The 21,328-nt window shown below is 34.0% G+C and overlaps 1 protein-coding gene across 1 annotated transcript in view; it reads left to right on the top strand.

Moving 5' to 3' along the window:
• BBX (BBX high mobility group box domain containing) overlaps positions 1-21,060 on the top strand; it is a 106,724-nt gene extending 85,664 nt beyond the window's left edge. Inside the window, exons 11-18 of the mRNA XM_029285484.1 lie at positions 4,247-4,327; positions 7,300-8,218; positions 9,742-9,880; positions 11,420-11,549; positions 12,795-12,822; positions 14,543-14,662; positions 17,835-18,027; positions 20,603-21,060. Coding sequence (XP_029141317.1) covers positions 4,247-4,327; positions 7,300-8,218; positions 9,742-9,880; positions 11,420-11,549; positions 12,795-12,822; positions 14,543-14,662; positions 17,835-18,027; positions 20,603-20,690 — 1,698 coding nt within the window. The 3' untranslated portion in view covers positions 20,691-21,060. The remainder of the gene's footprint in view (positions 1-4,246; positions 4,328-7,299; positions 8,219-9,741; positions 9,881-11,419; positions 11,550-12,794; positions 12,823-14,542; positions 14,663-17,834; positions 18,028-20,602) is intronic.
• Positions 21,061-21,328: the final 268 nt, after the last annotated feature.

Genomic DNA, 21,328 nt, shown 5'->3' with positions numbered 1-21,328 from the left:
AAAAAAATATTTTTGCCAAACTCTTAACAATGCAGCCCTTATTATATGATTTCTGAAAGTTTTATCAATCTTGGTATAGAGAATCTTATGATACTTTTGATTTTTCTATACATTTTCTATACTACGCAGTCCTTACCACCCCTTTACAATGGAGAACCTAAGGTCATATTTCAGCTACATTTTTGCTGCCAAACTTTGAATCTTTGATCAACCTCTAGATATCTTGTGTAGAGTACAGAGTGAATCTATATATATGGTTCCTTGCTTTTCAATAAAGCAAAAAAAATATTTAGGACTGTTTAACAAAGAAAGAAGGGGGATCTGGGGCTAGAGATTTAGACTTGTTTGACATTAAGAGACTCTTTTTTAGTCCCTCATGGTCCTGTCTTCCACATTATGAAGTATTCATATGCTACTAAGTCTGCACATATGTACATGCAGCAGAGAGCTGCATGTCAAACCATCTAACTGCCACATATACTTGCATAGCTTGTTTCAACAGAATTGTTGGTAACTGGGCAGTCTTAGACATATAAATTGTAAGCAAATTATAATAAATTAACAGGTTTACTGCACAAACATCACAGTCTTCCATAATATAGTACATAATGGCCAAAACAGTTCCTAATGAAAAATCAGAATAAATCATACTGAGGAAAGTATAAAATATGTTAATAAGTTTAATTAATATTTTGTTCATTAAATATAAAACAAATGTAATATTACTTTGAAATCATTTGGATTTAACATATGCTATTTTATTTATTCATTTCACTTTACACCAACCAATAACAGGCAGTGAATAATTAGTTGGAGTTTATCATAAAAGATAAAATTGTATAAAAACCATGTAACAGGCATGCTATTCCCTTCAGAAAAGGTAACATGCACGGTATAGAACAACAGTAATACGTAACAAGAAAAAGCAATTAAGGGCAGAGATAAGATGATGGAAAGTATAATGAATATTGGTTTAACCTCAGTACCATTGGGTAAATTACCTCTCTGTAAATTACCTTTACATGCTTGCAGATCATACTTGCTTCCACTATGACCATACAGCATGCTTTAGAATGACACATCCTAGTATTCTCCCAAACATTCCTTTTTTGAATCAATAAATTTTGCTAATTCTTGGCATACCTAATTCTCATTTCCATATATCAAAGTGGACAGAAGCTGTTATTCACAGACTATTACTTCTTTCAATGAACATTAATTCCTCACAATAAGCCATAGCTTTCAGCTAGCACTGTCTGTGTCAAAATTTCTCTATTCATTTTCATATCTTCAATAAACATTCTGCCAATTTGCTCTACATTTTTGACATTGAATAATGCAATATACCACTTCACTAAGTTTTTCCTGTCATGCAGTTCTCTTAATTTTTGATAATTTTATTTAATTTTTTTGTTCACATCCTACGTTGCATCATACAGTCTACCTAAGGTTTACCACAAATCATTTGATTTAGCAGCCCCAAACCTGACATCATCTGCATATAACACTGAAAGTCTTTAAGAAGAGACTGGACAGCCATTTGTCTGAAATGGTATAGGGCAGTGATGGCAAAACTTTTAGAGACTGAGTGACCAAACTGCAATCCAAAACCCACTTAGGTATTGTCGGGTGCTGGGTGGGCATGGCCCATTGGGTGGGCATGACCCATTGGGTGGGCATGGCTTCAGTGATGACGGCAGACTGGTTGGGACTAAAAAGTTCAATCAATCAATTCCAACTTTGTGAGATCTTTTTTTTCCCGTGAGAAGTTGAAATTGATTGATTGAACCTGGGTTTTTTTTGCACACCATGGCGAAGACCTAAAGCAAAAAGGTTTTATAAAACCCAGCTGAAGGACTAAGACTGGGGCGACAAAGCGCATGCCCACAGAGAGGGCTCTGCATGCCACCTGTGGCATGCGTGCTATAGGTTCGCCACCATGGGTATAGGGTTTCCTGCCTGAGCAGGGGTTGGACTAGATGACCTCCAAGGTCCCTTCCAACTTCTTTATTATCATTATTATTGTTATTAATATTAATAGTACAGACATGTTAACAACCCTAATTGATACACCTTTAACATCATGAGAAGCATCTCTTTTACTTGTTTCTGTAAATGCATTAAATAAGAAAGAAAGTATAACATAGTTTGTCTTCCCCCATGTTCAGTGTTGGACCACTGATGAAATATTCCATTTATTCTCTTATGTGTTTTAAAACCATCATATCCTGCTCTTTTCACATTCAGCAACTAATTTTCATATTCATGCAGAATATATCATAATATTTTCATCTTCATCATATTTTTCTTAATTACTAGACTAGAATTAATTTTTTTCCATTTATTTTTCAAGTGGCCAAAAAGCTGATCTGCACTTTTATTAGTCTGGCATAAAGCCATTTTGCATTTCCAAATTTTGCTCCCTGTCATTTGTTTTTCTCTTTGCATCAAAATTCTTCAGATACCTTTTTCATAAGTAACAATAATGATTTTTTTTCAGTAGTCAGAAACAGATAACTATCTTCACTGGTTAAACAACAAACTATCAAAACTCCATCAACAAACTACATCTGTATTTTATTGTTTCTTTAATATACTGTTTACATCTGCAGCCATATTATTTTTTACTTTTTCACGGTGTTAATGAATTCATTCATATATTTTTCTAGCATTTTGTAGAATTAATTTAAATCACTTTTTCAACATATCATTCTGTGAGAGAGATGGGAATTTTGATATATAACTAAATAAACATCAATATTATCCCCACATAAATTTTTAAAATATTCTTTTCAACATTTTCTAACTTAAAGTTCATTTTAGATCTTTTCACCAGTTTTACTTTTATTTCCATTCACTTCATTTCAAGTTATTTCATCAGTGTTATTTTTGTCCTCATTTACTCTGTTGGAGGTTCTTGGTTTAGTTCCCTTCATTTTTCCCAAAACATTTTATTTGCATCAGAATTCTTTTTTCAAGACCAGGGTGTCTTTGCAGTTATAGTTTCATCTATATCCATGTTGTACAACATATTCCAACTTCGTTCTTTATATGAATTTTTCTTCATCCACACCAAGCATCCTTGTCTTATTTCTTTGGCACTTTGTAACATAATTCCTTTCATTCTGTCTCAAGTAGTTCCCATATTATCTTCTTTCACGTTCTTTCTTTTACAAGATTAGCCTGTCGTTAATACTCTTTCATATAGGCCAGCATTTTCTATCCTTGCAGTTCTGTTTTCACTCTAAGTTTCTTTTTTTGTTTGTTTTGATTATATTCATTTTCCCCAAAAGCTAGTCAGAGTTGAGAACCTTTCATCAATCTTGCATCCCTCCCTAATTCTCTCAGCTTTCAACAATCAACTCATGTTTTCAGATAAATTCATTTGCCATATTTACACATTAATAGACTGCTCGCTTGAGCCAGGTATTTTAAATAAACATAACTTTTCCTTAGCAAATAAATTCTAGTCACTATTCTTTTTCATACTTGGGCCATGATCCAATCATTTTTCCTATACTTTTGTTTTATTCTCACTCATCAGTCTATATAATCTTACAGAATATTTTTCCCCCACAGCATATTAATTCAAAATGTCACACAATAGTCAAATCAAATAAATATAATATAAATGATATAAAAGTCAATATAGACAATAGTACCCCAAACAAGATAAATATCAAGAGCAGTAATAATAATCATACTAAATATAGCATGAAATCTCAATAATACAGAGTCTATAAGTCAACTACACCTCCTATGCCATTTCAAACCTAATTAATTTTAACAGCATGGTTTAAACACAGTTCACAGAAAAGTCCTTTTTTTCCTTTAAATGGAAGGAGGAAAAAAAAGAGGAGAAATGCTAATAGCTGATGCTCTTGGAATTCAAGTGCATGGGTTCATTGCATCTAATTTATGTATACATAAAATTTAAATGAACTACCGTGAAAACAAAAAACGGTTGCAATTTCCATTTGCATAGTTGTGTAACTTTTAAATTTAAGTTTCCTTTGTAGTGATATAATCCTTTAATTCTTGTCATCAAAACTGAATTGAAATTGAACCTAGTTGATGGAATATTTTTTTATTTCTATGGAACTCCAGTATTAAATTATATTCCAAATATTGCTGTCAAATTTGAAGCTTCCCTAGACATTTAGTGTTCACCTTGAAGATGCAACTTTATCAGTGACTGTGTGATATTATCTGCTTCAACCCCTCACTTTCTTTATTTCTACTTTAGATCTCATCAAGTACATCCCATTCAGGTCCTTCTGAATTAACAAAACAATGTGGGACATCAGCATTGTTTCAGTTGGCAGAGGTAGTATTAAAATCCTGTGGCTTAATTACTACTGGTACATTTGGGAAATAGAAGCTGAATGATACTGGTTGCCAAAGTCTAGGAAATAGAGCTATAGTACAGACATAATTAGCATTGTTGTTTATAGAAGCCTAAATTACTGTTCATGCCAAGAATCTAGATTTATCTTGTCTAACCATTAGGCATGTAGTCTCTGTAATATCAAGAAGTTACAAACAGCTAGCTTTAAGAAGAGGTAGCCTACTGAGTAGAGCATAATTGTAAATTGCATACAGGATTTCTCTTAAATAGTTTTAAACATTTCATATCTTTAAAGGAAGAAGTTTATATAATGATGCATGCATAAGTTGTATCGCTTATCACTAGATATTTATGGGCCTTGACCAGTTGCAGATCATAAAAGAGAAGTCGTGGAAACTATTTCTCATTCAGAGAGTGTGATTCTTAAATCCATCCAAACACTAAACAATAGGGCATCCTTTTCCCAGTATGTCCCAAAGCAGTATGCCAAGGGCACAATCCCCTTTTAGCTCTTTTGCTTCCACACATGAGTGTCCTAAAGTTGTATCCAGACAGATGATCTCTATCTCACCCTACCATTCTCAAGCCTGTCAGTGTCTCAGAGGTAGTAGTTAATCAAGAATAAATTACTTTCTAAAAACATCTTCTTATTGTTTAAGCTATATACTTTGCCCTCTTCCACAGTTCTTCCACAGTTGGTGATTTATAGCTCTCAGTAAAGGTAGCAAACAAATAGGGGTAAATTCTTGTTTTTTATGTTGAATTAATTCCTCAAATGTACATTTCAAGATTTGGTCAGAAAGGGAAAAGAAAATAATTGTAAAGAACCTTCCTTGAGTGTTGTAATATAAGATTTTAGACCTAATTGAACATGAACATAAATCTATAATTCATTGAAATTGCATATAAGTCTGTTTTGGTACGTAGCACATATCTACATATTTGCACTGAGGAAGCAACCAAGTGCCAATAAATCATATATTTTTCAGACAACATGTATAATATAGTTTTACTGTTATTTTCATGTGTGCAACTTTTAAAAACAAAAGTGATAAAAATCAGAGTAAATTCAATGCACTCAATGTACAATAAAATACTGCAGGCTAGATCCTATGCAAGAAATTTATTACATATACATAATATGTAATAGCACATTGTGTTCTTCTTCTTAAGAAAAAGCAGTATTATACAAAACACAAACATAATAAAAAATAATAAACCAAACAATTTAAAGACGTGAGATAAAAATAAAAAAGAAATATAACTAAAACCAATACCATTCACTCTACTTCTCCATACAGATAGTCTTTGATTTACAACAGTTCATTTAATGACCATTCAAAGTTACAATGGCACTGAAAAAAGTGACCTATGACCATTTTTTTTGCCTATGACCCTTGCAGCATTCCCCACAGTCATGATCAAAATTGGCAACTGACTCATATTTATGATGGTTGCAGTGTCCCAAGGCCATGTGATCCCTTTTGTGATTTTCTGACAAGCAAAGTCAATGGGGAAGCCAGATTCACTTAACAACCATTTTACTAATTTATCAACTGCCGTGATTCACTTAACAACTGTGGCAAGTAAGGTTGTAAAATGCGGCAAAATTCACTTAACAAATGTCTTGCTTAGCAACAGAAATTTTGGTCTCAATTGTGGTCGTAAGTTGAGGACTACCTGTACTTTCTAGCCTTACAAATTGCATGAGCTGCCTTTTGCTATTTAAATTTCTTTACCTCTATCTTTTTATGGATATCATCAATTCCAACTTTCTTAATCCTTCGCATCCTCTGGAGCCACTCATTCTTTATACATTTGATTCTCATTAATTCTGTCCACATGATCAAACCAAGATACTTTATTTATATGTCAGTTATATTTTGTATTTACTCCACTTTTTTAATGTCCTTTTTTAAAATACTATCTACTCAACTGTAGTATTTTTGGCATTCATGTATAGTTTGTTATCATTCACTTCATTTTTCTTATTAAACAGTGGAAACTTTGTCTTTGAACGATTAATTTTAGCTCAGTATTCATCATTGTGTCAGATATGCAGCAATGTAAGCTAGTATGTCATAAATGAAACCAGAGCCTAGTTTTAAACTAAGCATACTCATATTATTCTATGGAGGACAGAATCTGCACAGAGACAGACTCTCACAAGTCAGCATAATCCTTTTTACATCCCACCAACTTTGGGGCAAATGTAGCAGGCTGACAAACTCAAGCTGCAAAGATTTATTAAATTAAGAATTTTATGCTTTTATGAAAGCATTTTAAATATGAAACTCTGAAAGAATATCAGCAAAGCTATCACTGCCATTTTATTAGCTTATACCAATAAAATAGTATTATACCCTTTATATTTTCTTCTTTGCAATAATTTAAATAGCAACATCTTTGAGATGAAACTGAGTCTAAAACTGACATGTTGGATCAGTTCCTGAAGTATAGCTATTATTTAAAAACTCTTAAGTTGGGTTCCATGTATATACCATACAGAAATTAAAGGTATTATGCATGTACTCTAGAGCTAATGAAATTAAATTTCAATGTTTTTTCAGAACTCATACAGCTTAATTGAAATTGAAATAAGAGCATTTTCCCTATGCCATTCAATGATTTTGCTACCAGATTGCTAAGAGTACATAATTGAATATAATGTGTTTACCATTGTAGACAGTTAATTTACTAGTGTAATGCATACTTGTTCCAAAGTATTTGTATAAGATTTATATATTCCCAACTTTCAAAGAGTTCAGTGCGATCAACATGAAGACACAAGAGTGTTTTTGTTAAATGTATCTTCCATGGTATATAGTATAGGAAATATAGAATACACTGCTACTAAAATGAGTCTACTAGTGCTAGAGTAATTTATAGAACTGTTACACAATTTTTAAAATTCCATAATAAAGGAGAATTAATATTGGAGTTTGTTTCAGATGTGCCTTGCATCTGAGGAAGTAAAAGTGAGAGAATCTGGAAAGGCAAAACCTGAAACAGCCAGGATTGTCAAAACACTGGAAGCATCTGAACAGATGAAAGTCGAAGATCCGGAGAGAGCAAAAGTAAAAACAGAAAAATCTCAGAAAATGAAGGGACAAGAACATGAAAAGACAAAGACTGGAGTTTTTGAGGAGGTGACAAGGTGTGTGCATATTTCAGATCCAGCTTTGAACAGCATTGCATTAGCTGGACATGACAGTGCAACAGCAAAAGATCCTGCATGCTGTTCCCATGAGCTGACATCAGTAGCTGACATCAGCATTTTAGGATTAAACAAACCAGAAAAGCTGAAGAAGAAAAAGAAGAAAAATAAAGTGGACCGACAAGGACTTGAGAAATGTAATCCTAAAAAGACTTGCAAAAAGAGGCAGTCTTCCGAATCAGACATTGAGAGTGTCATTTATACTATTGAAGCAGTTGCAAAAGGGGACTGGGGGACAGAGAGACTTACAGAAATGTCCCATAAGAAAATTCGCCTTTCTTCTGCAGTAAAGGGGAATATTTTGGACACAAAGTCGCCAAAGAAGAAAGTAAAATCAAAAGAAAAAAGATCACTGAAAGAAAAATGTTTAGAGACCGCCAAAGAATCAAAGCCTCCTGATTTTTTTAGCATTAAAGATAACAAGGATGTACCATTTGAAGTATCTGAAAACACAACATCAGATGTTCTAACCCCAACAGAGGATATAATATCACAGAGTTTACCAGATCAAGTAAAAATTGAAGACAATGACTGTAATAAAAAGGCAGAAATTTGCGGCTCAAGAAAATCTGAAAGAGCTTGCAAAGGTGCTCTGTACAAAACTCTGGTGTCAGAAGGCATGCTTACATCTCTGCGTTCCAATGTTGACAGAGGTATTTGGCTTTTAATATGTCTGTCTCAAAATTTTAAAACCCATAACATAATTGTTTTTTATGTTTCATTATTCAAAGTAAATTGAATATAATTCCTTCTAGTCTTTGACAATAAGTCTGCTTTTAGTGAGCTTGTTTCTAGAATATGCGTCAGTGATAATAGCAAACGGCTGCATATTTTCTCTCCATGATTTTAATTACTTATTTATAACACTTTTAACAGTGCCATGTGGTTCAAATTCAAAGCAAAGGCTTGTTCCAGATGAGACAAAAAGGAGAGGCTAGGAAGTTCAAACTAAGACATATCAAATGAATATTTGATTATTTTCCAAAATATTCAATCACCTTGGTGATACTTAAAACATAACTTCAAGAACTGGTATTTTAGGTGTACACTATAATGTACAACAGTGCACCTAAAATACCAGTTCTTGAAGTTATGCTCTTTTTTTTTACCGCAGCACCTAATGCCATTTTATGTCATTGATAACCTTCTCCACATACTTTCCAATTCTATTAGAATGTAGCTAACCTTCATATCATAATGAATAATTGGTATTTCAGAGGACTGTTCTTAATTCACATCTCAAATTGTCCTTCTACATTCCTAGATATTAATCAGAAAAGATGCTTTCATACCATGGCAGTATCCCTCAAAATAAGGAAAGATATTTGCTATTATACATTTGCCATTATATAAATGGTTGCTTATTTAGGCTGAACATTGTACTATTTTTTTTTAAAAAAAAAAAACCAGTATCCACAACCATTGTACTAGATTTATGGAGCATATGCAAAAATCTTTTAAGAATGCATTTATTTCTTCATTGCTTACAGTTCTGTCTCACTTTTTTACATAGATTCATAGGATTCCAAGATAGTTTTCCACCCAGGGATTAATTAGCCTTTAGTTTCAAGCAAACTGGAATCTGAATAAATCCTGCTTACTATGACATGAAAAGATTTTTGTATCCAATTGTATTAGTTTATAATTTTCAATACATAGAAAGGAGAGTGCCTAAGTTAATATTCAATTTCCCTTTGTATATTTGTTTGTGTGAGTCTCTTTGCAGTTCATAGTTAGGAATATGTGCAGGGTTTTTTTAAACATACATTCCCATTTTTAGCCTCAAGCATAGTAGATATCCAGTTGCTTAGTAAAGCTTTATATGAAGGCTGTAAAATGCTAACAGTATGAATTATTAAACAATGATCGCTGTTGATATATTTGTTATTTTAAGCAGATTATTTTCTTTCATTCCTTAGTTCTAGGTTCATATTTACTAATTAGCATTAAATTATACTAGTTATATCAATTCATGGGACTTGCTTAGAAATTGCCATATTAAATAATGATGTAATGATTTTGTGAGTCTTACAATAGTCTCTGATGGAATATCTAGCTAGATGAATCAGTCATCCTACTTAGCAAAAAGCAATATATTATGTTTCTAGTGTGTCTCTATTATAAAGTTTCCCAGTAATCTCCATGCAATTTTTCTTGTTCCTACTTACTTTCTTAGGAAAACGAAGCTCAGGGAAAGGTGGCAACTCTGATCAGGAAGGATGCTGGAATGAAGAAACTTGGGCATTTTCCTTAAGTGGGACAAGTGGGAACAAAAAGTTAAAAAGAAGCAAGCCAAAGGAAGACATTGTTTTGGGGTAAGTGATAAGGGTACAAGTAATGTAAGGGTACAAGTCATTTTCAGAATAGTATAGTAATCATTAAAAATGAAACATCTTGTTAAACAGGTATCTTGCTTATTTATGTAATTTTTGTCACTTTTGTCAGTTTCGGCCTATACTATCTGGGTCACAATTCCTTTGATTTGTAAATTTTAGGTTTGCAAAAATGATGTACAAGATTTAGATTTGAAACAAGTCAAACCATAGTGAACTGTTTTCAAGTATATACATGCATACATGTATATCCTATATACTCATGGATAAGTCAAGAATTTTAGGTTCCAAAATACATCCCCCAAACTGTGTTTTACTTATTTCCAGGTGGGCTTATCTGCAAATATATACACTAGTAATTTTCTAAAGTACCCGTATTTACTCACAGATAAGCTTATTCTTGATTTTTTAAACTAAAATACCATGAAAAAATGTCGTTCACAGATAATTATGAAATAATTATAACAATATAATTATTATATAATTATGACTATCAAAAATTAAAATTAAAATACATAAAGTAATTTTGAGGCTAATCCGGGGTATCTTTTTCATGGTATTTTGATTAACAGTTTTGATTAAAAATTCAAGGGTTAGCTTATCTACAGATGGGTTAATCCGCAAGTATATATTGTACCTACATTAAAAGTGCAAGACATGGGAAATCATTTGTATACTAAGGAATGGTTGCTGGAACTGGGAATGTCTAGTTTAATGAAGAGAAGGACGAGGGGGGACATGATAGCAGTGTTCCAATATCTCAGGGACTGCCACAAAGAAGAGGGAGTCAAGCTATTCTCCAAAGCACCTGAAGGCAGGACAAGAAGCAACGGATGGAAACTAATGAAGAAGAGAAGCAACCTAGAACTAAGGAGAAACTTCCTGACAGTTAGAACAATTAACCAGTGGAACAACCTGCCTCCAGAAGAGGTGAATGCTCCAACACTGGAAGTTTTTAAGAAGAGACTGGCAGCCATTTGTCCAAAATGGTATAGGGTTTCCTGCCTGAGCAGGGGGTTGGACTAGATGACCTCCAAGGTCCCTTCCAACTTTTTATTATTATTATTATTATTATTATTATTATTATTATTATTATTATTATTATTATTATTATTATTATTATTATTATTATTATTATTATTATTATTATTATTATTATTATTATACATGCAAAACTGCCCTAAACAGGAGCAAATCCTAATATTGCTTGATGGATACACTGATACATGGATATGGGAATGCAGCCCTACTGGCCCTGCTAAATATTTTGGTCACCTTCTATTCTATTAAAATAGTATGCTTCTAGATCACCAATGAGTTGGAATCACTCCTCTTTAATGGTTCTGCTTCTTCATGAGTGGATGGTTCCAGATAGTGTGTAGGAAGAGAATTCAAGCTCTGGAGGACTCCAGCACTTGGGCCTTAGGGCTGGACCATCTCCCCTATTTTATTCAATATTTTCATAGTATAATAAAATCTACATTATTTTAATTTGTTTGTTTTCTGCTTTCACATCTTTAGCTTAGCAAAGCTGGAAGAAGAATTTGAAAAAAAGTTCAACAGCCTTCCTCAATTCAGTCCAATCACATTTGATCGTAAAAATGCCTCTCTACCAAGAAAAAAGAAAAAAGTTGGCAGTTGCACTGTAGTGGTTTGTTTTAGATTGTTTCCATTCACGAATATCGTTACGTTTGAGTGAAAGAATTTAGGTGTAAAAATCCAGTCTTCAAGTAAATACGTACTTCTATCTACTTCCTTACAGTCTTAAAAACGTAAGAAAAGGACAAAAAGGGGACCGTAAAGTCTCCCGATCTTTTCTGTTTAGACCTTAAGGACCGACAAAACACAGTTTTGTGTAATATATTTCTGTTTTATAATTCATTACTAATATATATAATTCATTACTGATAACTTTTCAGAGAGATAATTTGGTGGAGTGGTTAAGGCATCAGGTAGAAACCAGGAGACTCTTTAAGTTCTAGTCCTTTCTTGGGCATGAAGCAACAAAGTAACCTTGGGCTAGTCACTTTCTCTCAGCCCTAGGAAAAAGGAAAACAAATATATATATTTGTGAAGTATTGGCCAATTAGGGCATATGAGGATTCATGAAATAACACTATAAAGTGTTTAGCCACAAGAAATATAATCCAACAAAAGTTAAATCAAGAGTATATATGATACCTGTAGAACTAGAGATTCATCCACCCAAGAAGGTCAGTAATGCTGCTGAGTCATAGGTTTCCTACCAATCAACTAGAAACTATATTCCTTTACTCCTTTTCTCATACATAACTAGAATCAAGTTTATATACAAAATGGAAAAGATTGTAAACAAATTGGTTAACTAAGCTATTTTTAATGTTGCTTCGGTATTCAATACATTGCTTCATATGATATTTAATATTTTACAGTACTTTACTGTGTTATCAAGCCATGTCTCTGCAGCTAAGATACCGTATTTATTGGCGTATAACACGCACCGGCGTATAACACGCACCTTCATTTTAAGGGAAATTTCAGGAAAAAACTTAAAGGTGGGGCCGGGCGGCGGAGAGCTTGGCAGCAGCGGCAGCAGGAGGATGGGGAAGGGGCGTGGCTGCCCGGGCCAAGGTGGGGCCAGGTGGCGAAGGGCCGCGGCTGCCCGGGCCGAGATGGGGCCGGGCAGCGGAGAGCTTGGCGGTGGCGGCAGCGGGAGGACGGGGAAGAGGCGCGGCTGCCCAGGCGGCGAAGGACCGCAGTGGCAGCGGCAGCAGGACGGTGAAGGGCCGCGGCTGCCCGGGCCGAGATGGGGCCGGGCGGCGGAGAGCTTGGCGGTGGCGGCAGCGGCAGCAGGAGGACGGGGAAGGGCCGCGGCTGCCCGGGCCGAGATGGGGCCGGGCGGCGGAGAGCTTGGCGGTGGCGGNACCAAACAAAATCTAACAAAGGTAAGTGCTTATAGCAATGCAAACTCACTTTCTTAAATCCACATTTTTAGGTCAGAAGTTCATTTATGCATGAAGATAGATGAAGGAATGTCAGAATTTTTGCATTCTTTTCCTGTTTTTCCCCTGGCATTTCAGAGGGCTAGAAAAGACAAATCTGGAATTCCTGGCTGTTTTGTGTAATATATTTCTGTTTTATAATTCATTACTAATATATATAATTCATTACTGATAACTTTTCAGAGAGATAATTTGGTGGAGTGGTTAAGGCATCAGGTAGAAACCAGGAGACTCTTTAAGTTCTAGTCCTTTCTTGGGCATGAAGCAACAAAGTAACCTTGGGCTAGTCACTTTCTCTCAGCCCTAGGAAAAAGGAAAACAAATATATATATTTGTGAAGTATTGGACAATTAGGGCATATGAGGATTCATGAAATAACACTATAAAGTGTTTAGCCACAAGAAATATAATCCAACAAAAGTTAAATCAAGAGTATATATGATACCTGTAGAACTAGAGATTCATCCACCCAAGAAGGTCAGTAATGCTGCTGAGTCATAGGTTTCCTACCAATCAACTAGAAACTATATTCCTTCACTCCTTTTCTCATACATAACTAGAATCAAGTTTATATACAAAATGGAAAAGATTGTAAACAAATTGGTTAACTAAGCTATTTTTAATGTTGCTTCGGTATTCAATACATTGCTTCATATGATATTTAATATTTTACAGTACTTTACTGTGTTATCAAGCCATGTCTCTGCAGCTAAGATACCGTACTTCTATAATTACTCATAAATGAGTTCTTTTCTCTGCAAATGTAATTAAAAGCATTCTCCTCAGAAAGAAGAAACCAGTTATTTAATGTTATTTAAGTAGAGAAACCCATATGAAAAATACTGAAAATAAAACAAATTAGTAGATAATTCAACTTGAAGAATTCTAATAGAGTGGCTTATGTGAAAACAGTCCAATTTAGTTGAGATGAAGTTACTTTTATTTGCTTTTTGTGGGATGAAATACTCAACATTTGAAAGATTGTTCCTATAGGTAGTTTTTGTCTACCACAGATGGAATCAGAATTTCCATTGCTAAGCAATATGACCATTAACTGAGTCATACCCAATTTTATTACTTTTTTGTCACAGTTGCTAAGCAAATCACCGCAATTACACTAATTGCATGGTTGTTAAGTGAACGTGGCTTCCTCTATTGAGTTTCCATGTCAGATGCCCCCTGGGAAGGTTGCACATTACCAGTGTGCAACCTTCCCAGTGTTTCCCAAGTTTTTCAGTGTCATCAAAACTTTGGATATCATTAAATAAATGGTCATCATTAGAACATTATCTGTATTTTGAAAAAACTATCAAAAATGTTCATAGAACAATACCATTGCTAATAAAGTGCCCCTCCCCAATTCTAGTGTGCAGATAAAAGCTTTGACTCAATTAAATAAATGTAAGGAGCTAAGGAGTAATCTATCTATGCAGTTTCAATAAGGGTTAAAAGAGTCACTGTAGTTACTGTAGTGACTCTTTTAACCCTTATTGAAACTGCATAGATAGATTTCTCCTTAGCTCCTTACATTTATTTAGAATTTCTTAAAAGATCTGTGTAGAATATTTTGCTAACCGTCAAGTAGCTTCACTGCAACCTTATTCTAGCACCAGTGAGGTGTTAGGGAAAAATAACAGCTCTAACTTTCTTCTAAATATTCCAGAGTTTGTGGTAATACAAGAACCACTGGTTGGAAGTCAGAAGAGAAAAGCAAGGAAAACCAAGATCACACATCTTGTTCGAACAGCAGATGGTCGAGTTTCACCAGCAGAGCAAGATCTGGGTAAGTAAATATGACTAATTTTTTTTACTACTACTACAAATTCATTCATTACTCAAATTTGTCTATGAGTTCCAGGAATCATAGAAACAAAAAAGAAATTGCAAAAATGTAGGTTTGTAAGCTATTAGTTGTTTAAACAACTGGTACAAGTGAATATATTTTGTGCTGTTAGTGTTATACAGTTTCACAACGAAGTGGTCTGTAAAGAATTTTTAAAAAATATATGTATATTTAAGAAAGAACTTAAAGAAAGAACTAGACCATTCCAAAAATATGCCCTCATATTTTTATCAAAAGGTCCAGATTTCTGGTACAAAACTTTCTTGAATTGTAATTTTATAGAATTTCTTTTTCCTGGGATTGTTCCAGTATTCTTTGAAAAGTCTAAAAAGAAATAAACCTATCCTGAATTAAGCTAAGTTCATTAAATATATACCTATTATTTGATCAATGTACATCAAGAAAACTATACATAATGAATCATGCAATCTTTTATGTCTTGTGACTAGATAGCATAGTTACTTAGCATAGAGCAGGTTCATCTTGTAGCAACTGTATGGACAATTGCCCACTGTGGTTTCCTTTCTTCAGTAATAAATGATCCAAGGACATTTTGATAATCTACTTGATCTCCTTCATCCATCATATATATTGTTTTCCTCTTATATTTACCTCAATCTTGCCGAGCATAAGCATTCTTTTCCTAGCCCAACATATACTTGTATTACATGCACATCAATTAGTAAACCTTTATCTGGTCAGATGTAATTCATTGGTTCTACTTGCAGCTCGTAGTGCTTTTTATTAACATATCAAAATCTATAATTTAAAAGTAATTATCTTCTTTTCACTTTTTTCAGGTTCCAGCTTTTACAGCTGGGTGCTATTATTAGAAAGACAACTCCTTTAATTATTTAAATATTTGTGGTCACTTTTTTTTTACAATTTATCATTATATTCCTTTCTAGGATAATCTAGGTTGCAAGTTGCAAAGAATACAAAGCTTTGAATAAAGCTTCAAATAAAGGAGCTTCCCATACTTGTTTTAGGAGGCTACATTAATCCCTTGCTTCTAAGGAGAAATGGCAACAATACCTATTTAGGACCCTCTCCAAGCTTTTCAATAATGGAGAAAGCTATGATGAGTCTTCTTTGACCAGCACTTACAGGAGCCATACATACACACCTGGCTAAAGGTCACTCAGCTCACACAGCATCATCTGCATGGTGTGGTGACCATAGAATGACAGCCAAATTGCTGCCCCCTCAGATTGCACCAAAGATCATCCGGGTCATTGGTTTCAGTGAGTGCTGCCAGTTATCTCAGAGTGATACTAGAAGGGTCCAACTGCACTCTGTTGCTTCGGTGAGTAGTAAGGGAGAGAAGCAAGTGTTATGCTTTTAGCACTTATCAAAAGCTCTGGCTATGCCAGAAGGAAGGCACTCCTGACTTCCTTACAACCACAATAAGGATTATGACTACAATTTACTTGTATAGGATGCTGTCTAGTGCTGGGGAAGAGTCAAGTGGCATGTCCTACTTGTTGACAAATGGCATGTCAGACTTGTTGACAAGTAGCTCTGACCAAAACTTACCCAGGCTGAGTATCTCCATTGGAAACAATGCTAATTCCACCCAGCTCCAGAAGTATTTTGGCCAGCATTGGCAAAGAAAGATGAGAGCAGCTGTCTTCCTCAGCATTGATCTGAAGCTGTTGGAAGAAAATTGATAAAGCAATTCACATTGCCTACATGGCCCAAATTACTTTCTAAAAATAAATCTAGCTCATCTCAAACACCAATACTTTATTTCCTAGCACTCTGCCCATATTTATCTATCACTGAATCCCAGAAACAAAACTGTCTACTAACTTCATCTCTTCATTGTCACTTCTAAGTTAATTAAACATACAAGTTGAGAATGCCTTTGCCTTCATACTAAGTTGGATTTTTTTTTTTACTTTTCATATATTTTCATATTCATTGACTTTTGGGATAGGATGGCAGACTGAGCATGACTCGGCTTTTTGTAGAACCAATGAATGTGGTCAAAATAGGAAGGGATTAGCTCCTCAGAAGTCTTCTCTGGACTGAAAAGACAAGGATCTCCTATATTTGGCTCCCTCTGAAGAGATTGTAAAACATTATTCTCCAGCAGATATGAGAGGTCTGGAGGAATGCAGCATCTTTTAAAGAGACTATGTTTGCCTACTTCCTATCTTAATTACTTTAGGAAACTCTTATTGTTAATTTCTGTGGAGTTAAGATCCTTCCAAAAGACTGTTTAGTTGCAGTTGTTAATGGCCAGGTAGGGCTGAAAGCAAAGGCTCACAAACTTTTACCACTTTCTTTGGGATACCTTGATCACTTTTTCTAACAGCTATTTGGATATTTTCCTTTTTGAATGTTTTTCTACTTAAGTTTACAGTGTCTTTTTAGTTCTGCAGGTTCTATTTTCCATAAAATAGGCATACTTTGTTCCTTTCATTATTCTTATGGTACATATTATATTGACTACTTGGTTTAATACTTTCATTTTGACATGGATGATGCACCTATTGCAGTTTGCCATAGAATTCTTCAGTATTTTCCGCCATTGTATCTCTACTTATCCATTATCTTGTATAAAATTAATATTTATGTATTTCCCTTTCTTCTAATACTATATTTATGATCCTGTCTTTTATTGGATGTATTATTCTTTTCGGTATCTTTGTCCCTTCATTCTTGGCTTATGATATACCTAGTAAGTCATCTGATCTAACGTGGCCAATTCTAGTCCATTTAAATTCATATTTCAAAAGCATATGTTTTAGTTTTTGTCATAATAATGCTTAAATTACTTAGCAAAAAAATAAAGTACCACATTAAGACTTGTTTAAATGTAGTACGATACATACTGTATAATTAAAAACATTTTATAATATACTAAAGACTATGGAATGTAGCACAATCTCACGGTAAGTATTAGAAGGACAAAAGCTTTCCTATATTTTCCTTCAGTGGACATAGAATTGGGAATTGATTGACTGGGTTTGTTTCTATGTTGTATGTCTCCATATTGGTTTGATTATAAAGAGAGAAAAACCGAATAATACATTTCATTTTCATCTCAGTGTAAGGAAGATTGGATTCTGTTAAAACAATCTTTGCTATTTTGCTTCCTTTTTAGAAGAAAAACCAAAAGGGCATCTGCAGAATACTCTTCAGAGAACATTAAATACAGGGATGGAGTGCAGTAAAGAATCCTTGCTAAACAACGATCTGGCAGAAAGTCATAGTATGACATCAGACATGCCATCTGTATCTGCATTCTTCAGTCTAGCTGCCTTAGCAGAGGTAGCAGCAATGGAAAATGTGCACAGGTAAATACTAGTTAAAAGGAACTATGCCTTTTTATATCTGTAGCTGTGCCTAAAGTTAAGCACCCAGATCAAGAGATGTTTACTTGAGCCTCATGAAGCATTTTAGCTAGACATTCCACATGTACATACATCATACGGTAACTGTGTGATGCCATTAATTTCTTTATCTTTTTGTTCCAATAAGGGGAAAGTATATCTCTCTTTTCCCTGCTATAGCGTTTCCAATTCCTAAAAGGCAGCCTGTAAATTCAAGGTGCACCTAGGAAAGGCCTGGAATGTAGAATGCAGTGGGAAGGTGATATTTTCTTGTACTAATTGCCTCTTCCAATAATTTGGTTGCATGGATTATTTCCTATGAACATTGATATAATAGAATGATACAGGGTGCATATTGTTAAGTCATATTAATTTAAACTCACATACTTTTTCAAAAAAGAAAAATGTAGAACTTGCAAAGTTTTACTTCTTTTTGTAACTAAAATATTGAAATGAAAATTTGTGTGTATTTATATTTATGTGTTATGGTCATACATATGTTTACGTACATAAGCGTACATCTTTGGAAACTGTTCTTGCACCTTTTTTGTTTGCCGAAAAAGATTGTTGTTTTTTTTTAAAAAAAACTGTATAATATTGTATGCCCTTTAATTACAAAGATAGCATTTTTAAATGTGATTTGTGTGTCAGTAATACAATTATTGAACTTAGAACATCAATTTAATTTCAGTCAGTGTTTTCTAAAATACTGAGAAGGAGAGATAGAGGTGATAAAAAAGTATTCTACTGGCTGTGTTATTAGGTCTGCCAAAGTGACACCTTTGTGTCATTCAACATTTATTTTATTTTATTTTTATTTTTGCTTGTTTTTAACTTCCTTTTTGCATTAAGCATTGGGGAATTGTTACATTGCATTTTAATTTTCATCAGAATGGAGTTTTGTAAAAAATGTTTGGAAAACAATTATAATGATATTCAAAATGCGAACTTTATTATCCATGCCAATGGAAATAGGAATGACCACTATATTTGTGTTAAGAATTGTATTAGTGAGGTGAAACCTACTGTGTACTGTATATATTCAAGACATTCAGTTTTAAATTTAGAATTTAGCTTAAATTCAACTCCCATATTAAGGGGGGAAAGGAAAGATTAAAAAATAAGAACAAAGTTATGAAAATGGCTTCTTAAAACTATGCCAGCTTTCACAAAGATTTGGTGTCCTCCCAAAGTATAGGATTAACATACTCTTTCTACTTGCTTACACAACTATATATATGTATGTGTATATATAAATTTCCAAATCTATTCTGAAAGAAATGCAAATCTTTCTATATTTACCACAGTAAGCAAATTGAGAATACAAGATATTCTTGCAGAAAATGTTATCTGCCAAGCATATGTATTTGCCAGGTTTCTGACAGTTTTGTCGTGGAGACATTGCATGTATTGTCTAACTACAATACAGTAAATTGGCCTTGATTTTCATATAGCAAAAACTATTCCTAATAACTAGCCCAGGCAGTTCAGTTTCCCGGTTTAAAACAAAGCACCCTTTGAGAGGGTGTTACTAAACTTTTAGGGAAACAGTTTGAAAGAGGAAACAAGCTAAGGAGCTGTTTTCCAAATATTCCTTCCAGTTGTGTGTGTATTCTATGTAAGCTCTACACTCAAAATCTCAAATGTATTGTCTACTGAAGTCCACAGAAATATGCCTTTTCTGTTCTTTCCATTTTGCTAGTGTGGTCACTTGGCGCATTATGTTATCACCAAACCGAGGAGTGGGTTTATTAATAGGATTAGTGGGAAATAGTGTGAATGTAATATAAATGTGAAGGCAGATTTCTAGTTACCTCAGTTCAGTATCCTGTATCTATTTAGTACTGTTCTCTTATTTTTAGAGGAAAAGCACAATTTCTAAAATGACAGAAATTACTTGGAAACCAAACTTTTTAGATCATTGAATCATAAAATGCAATGATTCAAAATGATTTTATCTACTTCAATCTCTTGCCCAATGCAGGAATCCAATACTAGAAGCCCTTTTTCTTAATCCCCAATATGTTAACTGTGTTTCATCTAGACATTGTAGGAGTTTTTTTAAGGAAGAGATTATCTTTCTTTCTTCAGCAAAGCATCTGTAACTCAAAAGTTTGTAATTTAGTTTTAACAAGTTTACTTTACTCTTACTAATTGGCACTTTGAATATAATTGATTATACAGTGACATCCTACTTTAACAGACTAATTGGAAGAAGGATTGTTTATTAAAGAAAATCTATTGAATCTAAGAATAGGACATTGTAGATATGTAGTCATTTGTGTGATGACCTAATTACAGAAATGGCACAAATTACATCATTTGTGTAATTTACAGTTCACATAATATACACATGATGTGATTTGCATCATATACATCACACAAATGGCATAAATCACTGTCCAAATTTGGTCTGCTGTATACAAAAAAATTCATTGTATCAAACTCTAGTAAAATAAGCTTTTGCTATACTTTAGTGTTTGGTTATAAAAAATGGTATGTTCTCTGAGTTAACATTACATCTATTCTTCCTTCGTAGGAATCAGAGAACAGCACCTCTTCCCTGTGATGGACAGCCAAAAGAAATGTCTCAGGCTCCAGTGCTTATTTCCTGTGCTGACCAGTGAAGCTCTACCCTTTTGTAAAACATTGTGCTTTACCTAATATTCTAGCCTTGTCTTTACCAATGGATGGTAGTCAGTCCGCATGATGGAGGAACTCATAGACTGAAAATGAGTGGTTCATGTTCAGTGTGGCACAGATTTCACTTGTAGCTTGGGCCAGGTCCCTTTAGCTTGAGCCTAAAATGTACTATGAGAGTGATGTTATTTCTCTGTTATGGAACAGAAATGAAATATCCTGGAGCTTTGCTTTCTAGTGAACGTTTTTAAAGTGGTAAATTCACGGTTACATGGAGAAGGCAAACTTTACTGTAGCTCATACAGCACCTGTTCTGTCAAAAGTAATTCATATGAAGTCTAGCTAATTTAAATAAAAATACAGAGAGAAAGAAAGAAAGAAAGAAAGAAAGAAAGAAAGAAAGAAAGAAAGAAAGAAAGAAAGAAAGAAAACTGATACACTGCACTAGTTACTAGATAATCTTAGTCCTTTTTACATGAACATTTAAGTTCTCGGATGGTTTATATAATAGGTTATGCCTACATTTATATTTAAGAGTGAATTTAAGAACCTGTTTGTAGACTCCAAGAACGCATGGGAGGTGTACCATTGTTTGAGGTCTATGTGCGGCCATACGGCCAAGAAG

The sequence above is a fragment of the Protobothrops mucrosquamatus genome, unplaced genomic scaffold, assembly GCF_001527695.2.
Source record: "Protobothrops mucrosquamatus isolate PMUCROS unplaced genomic scaffold, P.Mucros_1.0 scaffold1759, whole genome shotgun sequence".
NCBI lineage: Eukaryota > Metazoa > Chordata > Lepidosauria > Squamata > Viperidae > Protobothrops > Protobothrops mucrosquamatus.
Note: the sequence above shows the minus strand (reverse complement) of the source record. Positions and strands in the feature narration are given on the sequence as shown.